Genomic DNA, 20,620 nt, shown 5'->3' with positions numbered 1-20,620 from the left:
TTAGTTGTCTTTATTTATTTATTTTGCAGAGATGTATGGTTCCCCTGCTCTAAATCAGTCCAAAGTCATTCATTTCTGGGTTTGCAATTAAACCTTATGCATAATTCATGAGCCAGACCCAACTGTCTGTCTGTCTGTAGACACTGCAACAAGCTGAGGTCTCTGTACTCTGGAGGGAACGAGGAGGAATTAACCCAGAGGAATTAACTTCTCTCTCTCTCAGATTGGAATGAACAGATGCCATCGGCCTGAGAGGGAGAATGGAGATGGATAGATCACCGTACACTGAGAATGACACAATAGGAGAGAAGGGAACAAATGAAAGTGTACAAATCTAGTAAACATGTATAAAGTATTCAAATATATTTAGATATTTAATTGTGGAACATATTTTAACCGAATTATTAATGCAATAGCCAAGAAGTACATTTCTCAAGTCTGTAATTATAATATGGTAATAACATGTCTATAACTGAACACACAGATCAATGGACCATCCTGGTAATAACATGTCTATAACTGAACACACAGATCAATGGACCATCCTGGTAATAACATGTCTATAACTGAACAGACAGATCAATGGACCATCCTGGTAATAACATGTCTATAACTGAACACACAGATCAATGGACCATCCTGGTAATAACATGTCTATAACTGAACACACAGATCAATGGACCATCCTGGTAATAACATGTCTATAACTGAACACACAGATCAATGGACCATCCTGGTAATAACATGTCTATAACTGAACACACAGATCAATGGACCATCCTGGTAATAACATGTCTATAACTGAACACACAGATCAATGGACCATCCTGGTAATAACATGTCTATAACTGAACAGACAGATCAATGGACCATCCTTTGTATCTAACATATCTATAACTGAACAGACAGATCAATGGACCATCCTGGTAATAACATGTCTATAACTGAACACACAGATCAATGGACCATCCTGGTAATAACATGTCTATAACTGAACACACAGATCAATGGACCATCCTGGTAATAACATGTCTATAACTGAACAGACAGATCAATGGACCATCCTTTGTATCTAACATATCATACATGTGGTTAATATACTTATAGTGTTATACTGTTTTACAGTGAACAACGTTGAACTCTCTATACTCTCTGGCCAACCTAGCTCTCTGGCCAACCTAGCTCTCTGTCCAACCTAGCTCTCTGTCCAACCTAGCTCTCTGGCCAACCTAGCTCTCTGTCCAACCTAGCTCTCTGGCCAACCTAGCTCTCTGTCCAACCTAGCTCTCTGTCCAACCTAGCTCTCTGGCCAACCTAGCTCTCTGTCCAACCTAGCTCTCTGTCCAACCTAGCTCTCTGGCCAACCTAGCTCTCTGGCCAACCTAGCTCTCTGTCCAACCTAGCTCTCTGTCCAACCTAGCTCTCTGTCCAACCTAGCTCTCTGTCCAACCTAGCTCTCTGTCCAACCTAGCTCTCTGGCCAACCTAGCTCTCTGTCCAACCTAGCTCTCTGGCCAACCTAGCTCTCTGTCCAACCTAGCTCTCTGTCCAACCTAGCTCTCTGTCCAACCTAGCTCTCTGGCCAACCTAGCTCTCTGTCCAACCTAGCTCTCTGGCCAACCTAGCTCTCTGGCCAACCTAGCTCTCTGGCCAACCTAGCTCTCTGTCCAACCTAGTTCATTGTTTTGGCCTTGTGATATTAGGCAGGGTAGCCTAGTGGTTAGAGCCTAGTTAAATAAAGGTATAATAAAGGTATAAAAAAAATATATATATATATATATTATTGTGTCAGGAGTCTGGTCTCTTACTATGGTCCTCTGCTGCCATCTGGTGGACATGCAGCTAATACATACTGGATCGAAAGAACAGGGACTACTTCCTTATAATTACATCAAACACATGTTTTAATAGAAGTACCTCTTCATACAGATGCGACACCATAGTATGAATGTCCGGTCTTATTGAAGCACTTGTAGGAACAGAGGAGAACGCGTACAGGGACGGTCTGAGGACGGCTCATCTTCATGTCCTGAAGGAGAGATCAGTGAGACAGTTGCTTGGCTTATACGTGCTGCTATGTGTCTACAGATTATATACCATTGAAACCAGTGATGTATTAGGAAGATGTGTTTACCTTTCACTACACCAACGATTGGAACCATAGGCACAAAGTAAGTTCATTTGTAGATGACTTGAAGTATAATGTTTGAGTCCGTATATGTATCAGAATGAAGTATAAATGATTTGATGTGTAAATGAGCTGTAAGTGTAGGCTACATAGTGTCTGTAGATGTTTGGGGCAGCTGGCTACTGGTATCCCCTATGAACTTAGTCTCTCTGTCTTCAACCATGTTCTGCATTACTGTCAAAGTAGTGCACTAGGTAGGGAATGGGGCAGCTAGCTACTGGTATCCCCTATGAACTTAGTCTCTCTGTCTTCAACCATGTTCTGCATTACTGTCAAAGTAGTGCACTAGGTAGGGAATGGGGCAGCTAGCTACTGGTATCCCCTATGAACTTAGTCTCTCTGTCTTCAACCATGTTCTGCATTACTGTAGCAACATATACACTGACTCTGTGACTAATAGAGGATGTTGTTCCCACTGTGTCGATTAGAACTTATCCAAACAAAAAAACGTGGATAAACGACAGCATTCACGCAAAAATGAAAGCGCGAACCACCGCATTTAACCATGGCAAGGTGACTGGGAACATGGATGTGTACACACAGACCAGTATGACATCTGTAAGGCAATCAAAAGAGGCAATTTAACGACTCAGATACGAGACATATGGTGTGGCAGGGACTCCAGATAATCACAGGTTATAAAGGGAAAGCCAGCCATGTTGCGGACACCGACACCTCACTCCTGGACGAGCTAAACACTCTCGCTTAGAAGAAAACAATACTGAGCCGCCGACAGGGCCCCCGACGTTTACAAGGACTGTGTGCCCTCTTTCTCCGTGGCCGACGTGTCTAAGTCATTTAAACGTGTTAAACACGGGCCTAGACGGCATCCCAAGCCGCGGCCTCAGAGCATGTGCAGACCAGCTGGCTGGAATGTTTACAGACATATTCAATCTCTCCCTATCCCTGTCTGTCCCCACTTAATTGATGTCTACCATTGTTCCTGTACCCAGGGAAGCGAAGGTAATGTCTATTTTTGGGGGGATTATGTGTGTATAGTGTTTCGTTGATTTAATTGCTAGGTTTTACTGCACTGTTGAAGCTGGAAACACAAGCATTTCGCTTCACCTACGATAACATCTGTGTACGCGACCAAAAAAAGCGTTCATTTGATTTATAGTGCACTACGTAGGGAATAGGGTGCCTGGTCAAGGTAGTGCACTACGTAAGGAATAGGGTGCCTGGTCAAGGTAGTACACTACGTAGGGAATAGGGTGCCTGGTCAAGGTAGTGCACTATGTAGGGAATAGGGTGCCTGGTCATGGTAGTGCACTATATAGGGAATAGGGTGCCTGGTCATGGTAGTGCACTATGTAGGGAATAGGGTGCCTGGTCATGGTAGTGCACTACGTAGGGAATAGGGTGCCTGGTCAAGGTAGTGCACTATGTAGGGAATAGGGTGCCTGGTCAAGGTAGTGCACTACGTAGGGAATAGGGTGCCTGGTCAAGGTAGTGCACTATGTAGGGAATAGGGTGCCTGGTCATGGTAGTGCACTACGTAGGGAATAGGGTGCCATTAGGGCTGTATCCTCTCTGTACCTTCCTGAGGTTGATGAAGCGTACACACTCCAGCCAGGTGGTGAGGAAGGGTTGGAGGCAGAGGGAACACCTGCCCCAGTCAGCCAGCAGCAGGCTCAGACCAGGGTGGTGCGACAGAGCCCTGTGGACCACACCCAACCTACTCTTGTCCTCCACCAGGATCTGACGAGCAGACAGCTCCTGGAGACAAGAGATACAGGGATGGCAACGGGTCAGTACTACTGATGGTGTGTGGTGTGGTGTGTTTTGGCGGTGTGTGTTGTGGTGTGTGGTGTGTTGCGGTGTGTGGTGTGTTGCGGTGTGTGTTGTGTTGCAGTGGTGTGTTTTGGTGTTGTGGTGTGTTGTGTTGTTATGTTTTGGTGTTGTGGTGTGTTGTGTTGTTATGTTTTGGTGTTGTGGTGTGTTTTGGTGTTGTGGTGTGTTGTGCTGTTATGTTTTGGTGTTGTGTTGTTATGTTATGTTTTGGTGTTGCGGTGTTGTGTTTTGGTGTTGTGGTGTGTTTTGGTGTTGTGTTTTGGTGTTGTGGTGTTGTGTTTTGGTATTGTGTTGCAGTGTGTGGTGTGTTGCAGTGTGTGGTTTGTTGCGGTGTGTGGTGTATTGTGGTGTGTGGTGTGTTGTGGTGTGTGGTGTGTTGTGGTGGTGTGTTTTGGTGGTGCGGTGTGTTGCGGTGTTGTGTTTTGGTGTTGAGGTGTTGTGTTTTGGTGTTGAGGTGTTATGCTTTGGTGTTGCGGTGTGTTGTGGTGTTGTGTTTTGGTGTTGAGGTGTTATGTTTTGGTGTTGAGGTGTTATGCTTTGGTGTTGTGTTGGGCTGATCAGTTGAATCAGGTGTTGTGTTGGGCTGATCAGTTGAATCAGGTGTTGTGTTTTGGTGTTGTGTTTTGGTGTTGCGGTGTTGTGTTTTGGTGTTGTGTTGGGCTGATCAGTTGAATCAGGTGTTGTGTTGGGCTGATCAGTTGAATCAGGTGTTGTGTTTTGGTGTTGTGTTTTGGTGTTGCGGTGTTGTGTTTTGGTGATGTGTTGGGCTGATCAGTTGAATCAGGTGTTGTGTTGGGCTGATCAGTTGAATCAGGTGTTGTGTTGGGCTGATCAGTTGAATCAGGTGTTGTGTTGGGCTGATCAGTTGAATCAGGTGTTGTGTTTTGGTGTTGTGTTTTGGTGTTGCGGTGTTGTGTTTTGGTGATGTGTTGGGCTGATCAGTTGAATCAGGTGTTGTGTTGGGCTGATCAGTTGAATCAGGTGTTGTGTTGGGCTGATCAGTTGAATCAGGTGTTGTGTTGGGCTGATCAGTTGAATCAGGTGTTGTGTTGGGCTGATCAGTTGAATCAGGTGTTGTGTTGGGCTGATCAGTTGAATCAGGTGTTGTGTTGGGCTGATCAGTTGAATCAGGTGTTGTGTTGGGCTGATCAGTTGAATCAGGTGTTGTGTTGTTCCAGTTTATAGGAACAGAATACCCAGGTGTACCCAGTCCAATGACATGCTGATGCAGGTTCCCTCTACATAATGCCATAGCAATAAGAAATAGGAAGTACAAATAAAACCAACTGAATCGAATATAACACACTGAAGGGCTGGAACAAAAGCCTGCACACCCTGTACCCCTGACAGACCCCTGCTGTAGTCTATATGTCACCCTGTACCCCTGACAGACCCCTGATGTAGTCTATTTGTCACCCTGTACCCCTGATGGACTGGAGTTGGACACCACTGATGTAGTCAATAACGACGAGAGCTTAAAGATTGTACCTTCAATGACAGCACCTCCACAGCTTGAACAGATTCCATCAGCTTATTCTTCACGAATGCGTTTCCTTCGCAGAGCAGCTCATTCAGGGTCATAAGCTGGAACTGTAGAAAGCAACACCGTCAGTCCTCCCTCCTCTACCAACTGAAGACGACAACACCGTCAGTCCTCCCTCCTCTACCAACTGTAGACTGCAACACCGTCAGTCCTCCCTCCTCTACCAACTGTAGACGGCAACACCGTCATTCCTCCCTCCTCTACCAACTGTTGACGACAACACCGTCAGTCCTCCCTCCTCTACCAACTGTAGACGGCAACACCATCAGTCCTCCCTCCTCTACCAACTGTTGACGACAACACCGTCAGTCCTCCCTCCTCTACCAACTGTAGAAAGCAACACCGTCAGTCCTCCCTCCTCTACCAACTGTAGACAACAACACCGTCAGTCCTCCCTCCTCTACCAACTGTAGATGGCAACACCGTCAGTCCTCCCTCCTCTACCAACTGTAGATGGCAACACCGTCAGTCCTCCCTCCTCTACCAACTGTAGACGACAACACCGTCATTCCTCCCTCCTCTACCAACTGTAGATGGCAACACCGTCAGTCCTCCCTCCTCTACCAACTGTAGATGACAACACCGTCAGTCCTCCCTCCTCTACCAACTGTAGATGGCAACACCGTCAGTCCTCCCTCCTCTACCAATTGTAGAAAGCAACACCGTCAGTCCTCCCTCCTCTACCAACTGTAGACGACAACACCGTCAGTCATCCCTCCTCTACCAACTGTAGACGGCAACACCATCAGTCCTCCCTCCTCTGCCAACTGTTGATGACAACACCGTCAGTCCTCCCTCCACTACCAACTGTAGAAAGCAACACCGTCAGTCCTCCCTCCTCTACCAACTGTAGACGACAACACCGTCAGTCCTCCCTCCTCTAGCAACTGTAGAAAGAAACACCGTCAGTCCTCCCTCCTCTACCAATAACCTCTTCATATTCTGCTATATCTTGTTGTTGTAAATAACATCGTGGTGAAGACAAACGGTACATACGTCGACAGGAAACATGGATAAACGGTTTCCAGCCACGTCCAGCACTCTGAGCTTCATCAGCCCAATAACACCCTGAAGGAAAAGAGGACAGGTTTAAGGAAACCATCAGTATCATTCAGCAAAACTGACTAACAATGAAACCTCAGAAAGTGGAGGATCGGTAACCTCATTTGAAGCAAAGCCAGTGAAAGTGGTACAGGAACAAATATGAAGAATGAAACCTAAGAAAGATGAAACGTTAAGTAGAGCCTGAACAACACCCACCTCTGGCAGTTCTGTGAGGTTGTTTCTGGCCAGATATAATCTGACCAATTGTGACAAACGGTATATCTGTTTAGGCAGTCTGGACAGCTTGTTGTTGGTTAAATTCATCTCAACCATCTTGTTGAGAAAACATATTTCTACAGGAAGTTCCTCCAACTGGTTGTCCAGTAAGCTGAGGGTTTCTAGGTTAGAAACACTGAGAACAGAAGACATGTGGTTACGAGATAATTCTGTACCTAGCCTAATCTCAGTTAATCCAGAATGCACTATAGCCTGTTACCATATATGTGATTGAATGTTATCTGCTGTTGGCTTGTGTGGATGTATGTATATGTTATGCAACATAGCTGATTTGAAACATTGTTAACAGTTTCAGGGCCATGGGACTTTCTCATGATGGAAAAATACAGAGAAGCATGAAGACAGGAACTGTTCAAATTAGTTGGGAGGGGGGCACATTCAGAGTGGGGTGTTGCGAGAACAAGCGGTCTTTTGTTACATAACAGGAGCCAGGTGCGAGATAACGGTATGGAGCATGAGACCTGGATGTTCTTCACAAGCAAGTTACATTATGCCTGAGCGCCTGCAATAGACTGGACAAGTTTAAACCACGCCCGGTCTCCACTGTGATAGGCCAACAGACGGGTTGGAACTGTCTATCACAGTATAAAGAATACTGTTTTACATACGTCTTGTCAGTTCTCTGTTCTGCCCTGCGTGGTATTACAGTGAGCCCGTATATACGAAAGTTGCATTCGCCATTTATTACTAAGCTTATAAAAAATACATAGTATAAAATCGGTGACTCATTGTTATATTTATCCTGATACCAGATTCGAATTGACACAATTCTAACAGTCATTTGGTCAGATGCTCAATGTGTTTACATATGCAGCCCAACTCTAACAGTCATTTGGTCAGATGCTCAATGTGTTTACATATGCAGCCCAACTCTAACAGTCATTTGGTCAGATGCTCAATGTGTTTACATATGCAGCCCAACTCTAACAGTCATTTGGTCAGATGCTCAATGTGTTTACAATATGCAGCCCAACTCTAACAGTCATTTGGTCAGATGCTCAATGTGTTTACATATGCAGCCCAACTCTAACAGTCATTTGGTCAGATGCTCAATGTGTTTACATATGCAGCCCAACTCTAACAGTCATTTGGTCAGATGCTCAATGTGTTTACATATGCAGCCCAACTCTAACAGTCATTTGGTCAGATGCTCAATGTGTTTACATATGCAACCCAACTCTAACAGTCATTTGGTCAGGTGCTCAATGTGTTTACATATGCAGCCCAATTCTAACAGTCATTTGGTCAGATGCTCAATGTGTTTGCATATGCAGCCCAATTCTGATATTTAGTTATTACACTGGTTCGAAAAGATCTGATGTGATTGGTCAAAAGACCAAATAGTGTAAACAATATTGAGCATCTGACCAAATGACTCGAGATTTTAGTTCCGGGTTAATCGAGATTTCACTAAATTGTTATTTTTTTACCAATCAGATCAGCTCTGCAGTAGCCTGACGACTCTAAATGATTCAGCTGCTCTGTGGTTCGCTACATACTCCAGTCTGAGACTGACATCATTGATGTCGTTTGTGGTGACAATGAGCAGGTACAAAACAAAGCCATCAGCAATCAGAGTAGCAATGACGGATTTTCTAACCGCTGCATTACCCACGTGTTCAACCCAATGAGCAGGTACAAAACAAAGCCATCAGCAATCAGAGTAGCAATGACGGATTTTCTAACCGCTGCATTACCCACGTGTTCAACCCAATGAGCAGGTACAAAACAAAGCCATCAGCAATCAGAGTAGCAATGACGGATTTTCTAAGCGCTGCATTACCCACGTGTTCAACCCAATGAGCAGGTACAAAACAAAGCCATCAGCAATCAGAGTAGCAATGACGGATTTTCTAACCGCTGCATTACCCACGTGTTCAACCCAATGAGCAGGTACAAAACAAAGCCATCAGCAATCAGAGTAGCAATGACGGATTTTCTAAGCGCTGCATTACCCACGTGTTCAACCCAATGAGCAGGTACAAAACAAAGCCATCAGCAATCAGAGTATCAATGACGGATTTTCTAAGCGCTGCATTACCCACGTGTTCAACCCATCGGTTTCTGGACCAATCAGTGAAAGGTCTGGGAGGTACTCAGATCCAGACTCATTGGTTAGAAGAAACTAACGTCTGTGGGCATAGCGTAGTGTTTGGCCAGAGCAAGGAGTCTGGGTAGCCAGGTACACTCTGAAAAAGAGCTGATTGATCAAAAGACCAATTAGGTTCGTGGGACTTTTTTTAATTGAGCTGCCTGTGTAAACACAACCTACCTTGTCTATTCTTCTGTCATATACAGGTTTACTGTTTGAATCACAATTAGGCTATTAGTCAACTAAACGGTACCTTTTAATCTCTGGTGGAAGGACTGTGATGTGATTGTGGTTCAGATTGAGGAGAGTGAGGTTATCAAGTCCTTCTGCAAGATAAAATATATAGTGATGAATCTGAGCGTGTGTGTGATGACGATGAGTGGTTATCATGGTTCTGTACGGTATCTATTTATATCTGAATCCATATCGACAGCAGCATAGTTTACCTAACACCTCAGGTGGCAATCTTGTAATGTGGTTTCCAAACAAATAAAGTTTTTTCAAGGTGTTCAGGTACCTCAGAACAGATGGGATCTCCTCCAGAGAATTATTTCCCAAATTGAGTTCTGTCAACTTTGCAGTATGCGAAAATAGAACAAAAAGCAAGATAAATGCATTGGTTAAATAGCTAGCAGGCAAGTCAAATAACCTAAGACATAACTGTACTATAGCTAACAAGGTGTTTGTATAGACGTCTGTCCGGGTTAACGTTACTCACGTTTCGTAACGTCTGCAGTTCCATAGGCAGAGAAGTAAGAGAGTTATTGTTCAAATGAAGGGTTAAAATATTTGTTAATCTCGAAACCGATTTGGGAACCTCGGTCATTTTCTTGGAGCTCAAATTGAACGACTTTGAGTTAGCTTTCAAAGCTCTGATAACCAGATTGTTAGCCATGATTTGTTACACAGAATAAAAACACCGCGTCCTACAAGGTAGTCAGGTTCCCATAGAAACGAGATGCTCGTCAATTGACGGTAATCCCCTTTGCGACACTTTAGTGAACTCTGGCGGTCGCTCCTGGAAATCTGTCTGCTTTTCTATTTCCTTCTGGAAATCGTTTTTTAACAAATGTATCGTCTGAACTTCAGAACCATTCCAGCTACTATAAAAGCATATCCCTAATCTCATCACACGCGTTGAATTGAAATAAAATGGACATTCAACAGGATAATATGCTGTAACGTTTTTTGCATGAATGTCTTTCCAGCGGGAAATTAAACTGGAATTGAAAAACATTTTATTGTATGAGACAATATTGTCCATCAGCGCGTGTAACGACCCTGGGTTTATAAGCGCGGATACCGACTTTGCCGTTTTGGTGGCACAGTCGATAGCGCGCTCGACTTCGGGCCAGAAGGTCCAGGGTTCGAGACCTGCTGTTTCATTACAATACACACAGAAAAGACCATCGGCCTTTGATATATTGCTGTCATTAGAAATAACAGCACATCACCACCAAAATATATATTTAATAGACAAAATTTCCATGGTGATTTCAGAAGTATTCATAAACACTGCATAGGTTTTTACATTGGTGGGTTCCCACATTTTATTCAATTTCCACCCATGCTTGACTTTATCGTCTGTTATAATTTAACTCAATGAGTGTCAGCTGTCTTCTTGAGTTCCTTCAGACGTCCCACTGAGTTGTAATGTCCTCCCAGTCCATACGCATGATGCACGTACCTGAAAAACAATATTAACAATTAAAAAGGCACAAATTCATCATTTGGCTTCATTTTTTTTCTCAACAAAATGGCAGCCCTTGTCACTTTGTTTATCTAAAAGGCTGAAGAATGAGGTTGGAGAATTGTAACCACTCAAATTCATTGGTAGACGAAGCTGGGGAAGTTTAGAGGTGACATGGTACTAACATAATGGGAGACTTGTTAAATTCCTCTCCATTGATTATGGAGAATCAGCTAGGAGCACTTCTATTGGCAGTTGAAGGACCTGTGTCAGAGCTCTCAGCTGTTAGGAAACACAGAATCTGTGACCAACAGATGCATATCTGTATTCCCAGTCATGTGAAATACATAGATTAGGGCCTAATAAATTATTTTCAATTGACTGATTTCCTTATAGGAGTGCTCCCGAGTGGCGCAGCGGTCTAAGACACTGCATCTCAGTGCTAGAGGCGTCACATAGGGCGGCGCACAATTGGCCCAGCGTTGTCCGAGCTTGGCCAGGGTAGGCCGACATTGTAAATAAGAATTTGTTCTTAACTGACTTGCCTAGTTAAATAAAGGTTGAATAAAATAAATTAATAATAATAATAATGTGACAAATCCAATTTGATTCGATTTATAAATCAGTATAAAACCATTATAACACCAGGTGCTCTGTTGGGTCCTTTGATAAAACAAATAGCCTGATCAGGTGATTAAGGGTCCTCCAGTGGTCCACCCCAGGCGGCTGTGTCTGCTACGTCACTGCAATACTTCTCAAACCCATCTGAAAACACACCCAGAGAGGGGTGATATTTTATACACACCCTGAAGTGACACTGCAGTGTGGACCACAAGTGATACTGAATTTCCTTTCGAAATAATGAAGGAAAAAAAGGGGAGGGGACTACAGAATATTAGTCATAGTGGGATTGAGACGCGTCATAACCACATACAGGTGATTCCTCACCAAAGTAGAAGAACAAAAAGAAACATGTCTTGGGGGATTTTCTACGGGAATATCAACATTACAGAGGAGGAACTCTGATCGTACGGGAATATCAACATTACAGAGGAGGAACTCTGATCGTACAGGAATATCAATGTTACTCTGATCGTACGGGAATATCAATGTTAGAGGAGGAACTCTGATCGTACGAGAATATCAACATTACAGAGGAGGAACTCTGATCGTACGGGAATATCAACATTGCAGAGGAGGAACTCTGATCGTACGGGAATATCAACATTACAGAGGAGGAACTCTGATCGTACAGGAATATCAACATTACAGAGGAGGAACTCTGATCGTACGGGAATATCAACATTACAGAGGAGGAACTCTGATCGTACGGGAATATCAACATTACAGAGGAGGAACTCTGATCGTACGGGAATATCAACATTGCAGAGGAGGAACTCTGATCGTACGGGAATATCAACATTACAGAGGAGGAACTCTGATCGTACAGGAATATCAACATTACAGACGAGGAACTCTGATTACGGGAATATCAACATTACAGAGGAGGAACTCTGATCGTACGGGAATATCAACATTACAGAGGAGGAACTCTGATCGTACGGGAATATCAACATTACAGAGGAGGAACTCTGATCGTACAGGAATATCAACGTTACTCTGATCGTACGGGAATATCAACATTAGAGTGGGAACTCTGATCGTTTTAATGCCCATTTTATACAGATTGTGACATCATCTAACTGAGCAGCATCAGCAAGGGAGAGCTCCACTTAGAATGTGATTTATTTTTGTTAAATTATTTACTTTTCGTGAAGAGTTTGGTTGTTTTAATGCAGTGCTGTGTTCTCCACATCTGGAGTTGATTTTCCTTTAAAAATAGTCTTCTGAAAGCTAACTAGTATACTAAGTCAGTTTGATCATCAAGCAAGAAGCAATAATGGTAGGACTGAGGGACAACGAGAAGGAGGGCAGGACATCAGGACAACGAGAAGAAATAGAGGACAAAACCAAAAGGTATGGAATTGATTTGGAAAGACAGTAGGAAAGACAGTACAAGGCATTGAAAAGGAAACAGACAAACAAAAAAACACATGAAGGCGAGGTAGGATTGTTCTGGTCATAACAATTGATGTCTACAGTGTTAATTACACGTTTAATAGCTTCATATTTTCATTGCAGAAAGTGCATTATTTAAAAAGTTGTATGCATCAAAGCTCAAAATAACAGTAACAGTAACAATAACAATAGCAGTAGCAGCTTGGCCCATTCCACAGAACTGAACATTCTAATGGAAGCAGTAGCAGCTTGGCCCATTCCACAGAACTGAACATTCTAATGGAAGCAGTAGCAGCTTGGCCCATTCCACAGAACTGAACATTCTAATGGAAGCAGTAGCAGCTTGGCCCATTCCACAGAACTGAACATTCTAATGGAAGCAGTAGCAGCTTGGCCCATTCCACAGAACTGAACATTCTAATGGAAGCAGTAGCAGCTTGGCCCATTCCACAGAACTGAACATTCTAATGGAAGCAGTAGCAGCTTGGCCCATTCCACAGAACTGAACATTCTAATGGAAGCAGTAGCAGCTTGGCCCATTCCACAGAACTGAACATTCTAATGGAAGCAGTAGCAGCTTGGCCCATTCCACAGAACTGAACATTCTAATGGAAGCAGTAGCAGCTTGGCCCATTCCACAGAACTGAACATTCTAATGGAAGCAGTAGCAGCTTGGCCCATTCCACAGAACTGAACATTCTAATGGAAGCAGTAGCAGCTTGGCCCATTCCACAGAACTGAACATTCTAATGGAAGCAGTAGCAGCTTGGCCCATTCCACAGAACTGAACATTCTAATGGAAGCAGTAGCAGCTTGGCCCATTCCACAGAACTGAACATTCTAATGGAAGCAGTAGCAGCTTGGCCCATTCCACAGAACTGAACATTCTAATGGAAGCAGTAGCAGCTTGGCCCATTCCACAGAACTGAACATTCTAATGGAAGCAGTAGCAGCTTGGCCCATTCCACAGAACTGAACATTCTAATGGAAGCAGTAGCAGCTTGGCCCATTCCACAGAACTGAACATTCTAATGGAAGCAGTAGCAGCTTGGCCCATTCCACAGAACTGAACATTCTAATGGAAGCAGTAGCAGCTTGGCCCATTCCACAGAACTGAACATTCTAATGGAAGCAGTAGCAGCTTGGCCCATTCCACAGAACTGAACATTCTAATGGAAGCAGTAGCAGCTTGGCCCATTCCACAGAACTGAACATTCTAATGGAAGCAGTAGCAGCTTGGCCCATTCCACAGAACTGAACATTCTAATGGAAGCAGTAGCAGCTTGGCCCATTCCACAGAACTGAACATTCTAATGGAAGCAGTAGCAGCTTGGCCCATTCCACAGAACTGAACATTCTAATGGAAGCAGTAGCAGCTTGGCCCATTCCACAGAACTGAACATTCTAATGGAAGCAGTAGCAGCTTGGCCCATTCCACAGAACTGAACATTCTAATGGAAGCAGTAGCAGCTTGGCCCATTCCACAGAACTGAACATTCTAATGGAAGTAGTAGCAGCTTGGCCCATTCCACAGAACTGAACATTCTAATGGAAGCAGTAGCAGCTTGGCCCATTCCACAGAACTGAACATTCTAATGGAAGCAGTAGCAGCTTGGCCCATTCCACAGAACTGAACATTCTAATGGAAGCAGTAGCAGCTTGGCCCATTCCACAGAACTGAACATACTAAGCAGCATCACAAACAAAAGAGAAAATCCAGAGACATTGTTTGCTGACCACACCGCTCGCGTCACGTTATTCAATTATTGCACCCACACTGCTCGCGAGCATAAACGAGCGTCTGTGTAGCCAGGTGCTAAAATAGAACTTGGCTCTATTTGTGACGCTTGTCCCGCCTCTCCCATCTCCTCATTGGTTTTTAGGTGATTGAAAGATGAGCTGAGATCACACTCGAGTCCAGTTGGTGGTGGTAATGCACCTTGAAGTTGGTTGCCAACCGCCATATCAAGTCCAAAGAAGAAGAAGAAGCCTGAAGGAGGAGAGATTACTAGAAACAACCTTTTACCATTTTATCTGTGGATTAATTGTCAGAGTTGTCACGACTCCGACCGAAGGTGGCTCCCCTTCCCGTTCGGGTGGCGCTCGGCGGTCGTCGTCGCCGGCCAATTAGCTGCCACTGATTATTTCCTCCCCCTCCTTATGTTTATTGAGTGCACCTGTTTTGAGTTAGGTAATTTAGTAATGAGGCTTTATTAGTCAGCCGGCCCCCCTGGTTCCTTGTGCGGGATTAATTATTGTGACCTTCTGTTTCGTGTAACTTGTGTGCACGTCTGTGGGTTATGTGTTTTCCCATTTCGTGGGTTTTTCTGTTTTTCAGTTTAAGTCCCCCTGTTTGGGGCGTGTGTTTGTTTATACGCCCTGTGTTTTTGTGGGGTTGGCTTATGTTCGCCGTTTTTTGTGCATTAAAGTAGCACTGCCCTGAACTCTCTGCTTCCTGCGCCTGACTTCTCACCCACTACACTCAGACCGTTACAGGAGTAGAGGACCTTGTGCATTTCAGGTAAAATAACAACCCAATGTTTACATCCCAGGACGAATTAGCTAGCAACAGCAAGCTAGCTAGCTAAATTGACATAAATGTTTAATGTTTTTCGACCTGTCCCCCAAATTAATCATTTACATTTTTTTTACATTTAAGTCATTTAGCAGATGCTCTTATCCAGAGCGACTTACAAATTGGTGAATTCACCTTCTGACATCCAGTGGAACAGCCACTTTACAATAGTGCATCTAAATCATTAAGGGGGAGGGGGGTGAGAAGGATTACTTATCCTATCCTAGGTATTCCTTGAAGAGGTGGGGTTTCAGGTGTCTCCGGAAGGTGGTGATTGACTCCGCTGTCCTGGCGTCGTGAGGGAGTTTGTTCCACCATTGGGGGGCCAGAGCAGCGAACAGTTTTGACTGGGCTGAGCGGGAACTGTACTTCCTCAGTGGTAGGGAGGCGAGCAGGCCAGAGGTGGATGAACGCAGTGCCCTTGTTTGGGTGTAGGGCCTGATCAGAGCCTGGAGGTACTGCGGTGCCGTTCCCCTCACAGCTCCGTAGGCAAGCACCATGGTCTTGTAGCGGATGCGAGCTTCAACTGGAAGCCAGTGGAGAGAGCGGAGGAGCGGGGTGACGTGAGAGAACTTGGGAAGGTTGAACACCAGACGGGCTGCGGCGTTCTGGATGAGTTGTAGGGGTTTGATGGCACAGGCAGGGAGCCCAGCCAACAGCGAGTTGCAGTAATCCAGACGGGAGATGACAAGTGCCTGGATTAGGACCTGCGCCGCTTCCTGTGTGAGGCAGGGGCGTACTCTGCGGATGTTGTAGAGCATGAACCTACAGGAACGGGCCACCGCCTTGATGTTAGTTGAGAACGACAAGGTGTTGTCCAGGATCACGCCAAGGTTCTTAGCGCTCTGGGAGGAGGAAACAATGGAGTTGTCAACCGTGATGGCGAGATCATGGAACGGGCAGTCCTTCCCCGGGAGGAAGAGCAGCTCCGTCTTAATGAAGTTGGTTCAGAGTTTGTTTTGATATGTCAACCTGTGTGTCCTGATTGCTTCTGGTGTGGATGGACAAAATCAACATGCGTTCTTGGGGACAAGAAGCCAGTCTCTGACCTGCTCTTCTATACAGAGCTGCTGCTTGGTGCCTCATGTAGGTACTTATGTGATGTCAGAAAAAGAGGTCCAGAGATCTGAGTATTTGATAAACAGAAGCCCTGATAATGGACCATGAACACTTACAACAATGCCACTGTAATGACTCTAGAAGCTGCATGTGTCCTCTATATACACGAGTTTACATCACTGAAAGAGCTAGCAGGCACATTGAAACAGAATGACAGAATAACGACTTCACTTCAATCAGAAGGCCGGATGAGAAATCAGTTTTTTCCAAAAAAAAGTGCTCCTTGTTAAAAGTTAATTTGTGAAATTTCTTTCTTCTTAATGCGTTTGAGCCAATCAGTTGTGTTGTGACAAGGTAGGTGGGGGTATACCCTATTATAGGTGGGGGTATACCCTATTTGGTAAAAGACCAAGTCCATATTATGGCAAGAACAGTTCAAGTAAGCAAAGAGAAATGATTGTCCATCATTACTTTAAGACATGAAGGTCAGTCAATGAGGAAACTTTCAAAGTTCTTGAGATTTTCTGCAAGTGCAGTTACAAAAACCATCAAGCGCAATGATGACTGGCTCTCATGAGGACCGCCACAGGAAAGGAAGACCCAGTTACCTCTGCTGCAGAGGATCAGTTCATTAGAGTTTACCAGCCTCAGAAATTGCAGCTTCACAGATTTTAAGTAACAGACACATCTCAACATCAACTGTTCAGAGGAGACTGTGTGAATCAGGCCTTCATAGTCAAATTGCTGCAAGGAAACCACTACTAAAGGAAGTCAATAATAAGAAGAGACTTGCTTGGGCCAAGAAACATGAGCAATGAACATTAGACCGTTCAAAATCTGTCCTTTGGTCTGGAGTCCAAATTTTAGATTTTTGGTTCCAACCGCCGTGTCTTTGTGAGACGAGGTGTGGCTGAATGGATGATCTCTGCATGTGTAGTTCCCCCTTTGAAGCATGGAGGAGGAGGTGTGATGGTGTGGGGGTGCTTTGCTGGTGACACTGTCTGTGATTTAATTAGAAGTCAAGGGACACTTAACCAGCAAGGCTACCACAACATTCTGCAGCGATACGCCATCCCATCTGGTTTGCACTTAGTGGGATTATCATTTGTCGTTCAACAACACAATGACCCAACAAACCTCCAGGCTATGTAAGGGCTATTTGATCAAGGAGAGTGATGGAGTGCTGCATCAGATGACCTGGCCTCCACAATACCCCGACCTCAAACAAATTTAGATGGTTTGGGATGAGTTGGATCACAGAGTGAAGGAAAAGCAGCCAACAAGTGCTCAGCATACGTGGGAACTCCTTCAAGACTGTTGGAAAAGCATTCCAGGTGAAGCTGGTAGAGAGAATGCCAAGAGTGTGCAATGCTGTCATCAAGGCAAAGGGTGGCTACAGTGGGGCAAAAATACTTATTTTCCACCATAATTTGCAAATAAATTGATTAAAAATCCTACAATGTGATTTTCTGGATTTTTTTCTCATTTTGTCTGTCATAGTTGAAGTGTACCTATGGTGAAAATTACAGGCCTCTCTCATCATTTTAAGTGGGAGAACTTGCACAAATGGTGGCTGACTAAATACTTTTTTACCCCACTGTATTTGAAGAATCTCAAATATATATATTTTTTTATTTGTTTAACACTTTGGTTACTACATGATTCCATGTGTTATTTCATAGTTTTGAATGCTTCACTATTATTCTACAATGTAGAAAATAGTACAAATAAAGAAAAACCCTTTAATGAGAAGGTGTTCTAACACTTTTGACCGGGTGTGTCGTTCCAGACACAAATGAAAGAACACCTCACTCCAGTTGTGATCGGTAATGTAGCTTACAAATTTGAGGTCGCCCAATTTGTAAGTCGCTCTGGATAAGAGCGTCTGCTAAATGACTTAAATGTAAATGTAGCTAGCTAGCCAACTTGAGCCAGTTATCTTGGGTGCTTGGTTGGGACAGGCATGCGTTGGCAGGCAAGCTGCAGAAGGACGAGCAGTCTACTATTCCCCATCGTTTAGAAGTACAATTTTGACGGGCAACTAGCTGAAACAGTTTGAGAGGGTTTATCTAATGTTAGATTTTAGCTCATCTTGTTCTGGCGAGCATTAGTTGTTGATCTTGTTGATGTGCATAACCGAGGGAGAGAGACCCTACCTTTGTATGCTTGTTTGATCAATAGGAATTTCAGTACCTTTTTCCAGAGAACTGGACAAAAAGAATTCCCTAGCGCTGTACGTGCCTGTTCGGTACCCAAAACACAGACATGTGAGCGCAGATTTTTAATCTTGTCGACTCCGGGATTCGAACCAGACATTCGGTTATAACATAGCATTACTATTACAGTATGTGACCCTAAACTTTTTTGGCTGGCGACGCATTTTGATTATTTTTTTTAAATCGGAACCAACGTGAAAAAAGTGAAGTAATCAACGAACAATGTTTACTTTTTTCATTTGTACTAATTACAAATCAGACAGTACTTTTGACAGTTTATCAATCCGAACAAAGAATGGTTTTGAAAGGTGTTGGGAAGTTGAGAACATCATCAGTTTGATCTTCTGTGTAGAAAAGATCATTATGTTATTGTTCCCCCAGTCTGATGTCGTGCCTCGACGTGCCCACTCCGAGTCCTCCGCAGCTTGTGGACATTGTACAGGGAAACAATAGTATAAAGTTTAAACAGTTTAAAAGAAAACAGAAAGCTCTTTACTACAACCACATCTACTGGAGGTTACTGACGTAACCCCGGTACTATGAACCAAGTGTGACTTCATTTATTTGATTTCAGAGGTTCTCTCGCCACCCCATTTTTAAATCTGTCTCTCGCGACCCATAGTTTGGGAAATTCTGTAAGCACTGATATATAGACAATAGTTACCTTTTCGTCTGCTCCTCCTCCTCATGATGAGTGGTGCTGTTCCTCGTTGTGTTTCTGATTCAGCTCAGCCTAGACCTTGGTAATATCACCCAGTCAGCTGTTTTACACCTCTTCTTGGCATTTTCAAGCAGCATTTTTCAAGCTCTGGATTTTAGCTGAAACATGGTTTATGTCCCCTTTTCACATATCACAATAGTCTACAGTAGTCATACCTCTATAACAATAGTCTACAGTAGCCATACCTCTATAACAATAGTCTACAGCAGTCAAACCTCTATAACAATAGTCTACAGTAGTCATACCTCTATAACAATAGTCTACAGTAGTCAAACCTCTATAACAATAGTCTACAGTAGTCATACATCTATAACAATAGTCTACAGTAGTCATAACAATAGCCTACAGTAGTCATACCTCTATAACAATAGTCTACAGTAGTCATACCTCTATAACAATAGCCTACAGTAGTCATACCTCTATAACAATAGCCTACAGTAGTCAAACCTCTATAACAATAGTCTACAGTAGTCATACCTCTATAACAATAGTCTACAGTAGTCATACCTCTATAACAATAGTCTACAGTAGTCATACCTCTATAACAATAGTCTACAGTAGTCATACCTCTATAACAATAGTCTACAGTAGTCATACCTCTATAACAATAGCCTACAGTAGTCATACCTCTATAACAATAGCCTACAGTAGTCAAACCTCTATAACAATAGTCTACAGTAGTCATACCTCTATAACAATAGTCTACAGTAGTCATACCTCTATAACAATAGTCTACAGTAGTCAAACCTCTATAACAATAGCCTACAGTAGTCATACCTCTATAACAATAGTCTACAGTAGTCATACCTCTATAACAATAGCCTACAGTAGTCATACCTCTATAACAATAGTCTACAGTAGTCATACCTCTATAACAATAGTCTACAGTAGTCATACCTCTATAACAATAGTCTACAGTAGTCATACCTCTATAACAATAGTCTACAGTAGTCAAACCTCTATAACAACAGTCTACAGTAGTCATACTGCAATAATAATAATTATATAACTAGCTAACCTTAACACAAATAAAAGTATATTTTCCTAAACTAAACTGCTGTTTTGATTTTCAAAAAGTTAGACTTGTTTTTTGTTTTTTTTTACAAATAAAATGAGTAGCTAACTAGAATAACAGATAAGCATGTCATATCTATCCCACTCAGGGTGTTACAACGTGAGTATAAGTTGAACGCAAACTACTAATAACATTACAGCAACGATATCATTGTAAATCTTAAACCTACATCTAATTGCCAACCTCGCAGATCCTTCTTCTCCATGACTGTATATGTAACATATCCATGTTAACGTTATGATTTTGTTGTTATGTAGAATCAGATCAAATTGAACGTCAGCTGTCCGCCCATTACAATTTAAACGTGT

General features: G+C 43.3%; 1 protein-coding gene and 1 long non-coding RNA gene across 2 annotated transcripts; both read right to left on the bottom strand.

The window, feature by feature from the left end:
• Positions 1-1,480: 1,480 nt before the first annotated feature.
• lrrc69 (leucine rich repeat containing 69) lies at positions 1,481-9,852 on the bottom strand. The gene is made up of 8 exons (XM_064982559.1): positions 9,676-9,852; positions 9,404-9,530; positions 9,211-9,283; positions 6,785-6,980; positions 6,521-6,592; positions 5,470-5,571; positions 3,727-3,906; positions 1,481-2,028 (listed from the first exon to the last, which is right to left on the bottom strand). The coding sequence occupies exons 1-8, from the start codon at positions 9,850-9,852 to the stop codon at positions 1,921-1,923; spliced, it is 1,035 nt and encodes a 344-aa protein (XP_064838631.1). The 3' UTR covers positions 1,481-1,920.
• Positions 9,853-10,368: 516 nt separating this feature from the next.
• Positions 10,369-20,620, bottom strand: LOC135551333 (uncharacterized). Its single transcript, XR_010457284.1, has 3 exons — positions 20,482-20,620; positions 19,181-19,324; positions 10,369-10,644 (listed from the first exon to the last, which is right to left on the bottom strand). It is a non-coding gene; the product is annotated as an uncharacterized LOC135551333 (long non-coding RNA).

The sequence above is a fragment of the Oncorhynchus masou genome, chromosome 13, assembly GCF_036934945.1.
Source record: "Oncorhynchus masou masou isolate Uvic2021 chromosome 13, UVic_Omas_1.1, whole genome shotgun sequence".
In the NCBI taxonomy this organism is placed as follows: Eukaryota; Metazoa; Chordata; class Actinopteri; order Salmoniformes; family Salmonidae; genus Oncorhynchus; species Oncorhynchus masou.
The sequence above is the reverse complement of the archived record's forward strand: the minus strand, read 5'-3'. Positions and strand labels throughout refer to the sequence as shown.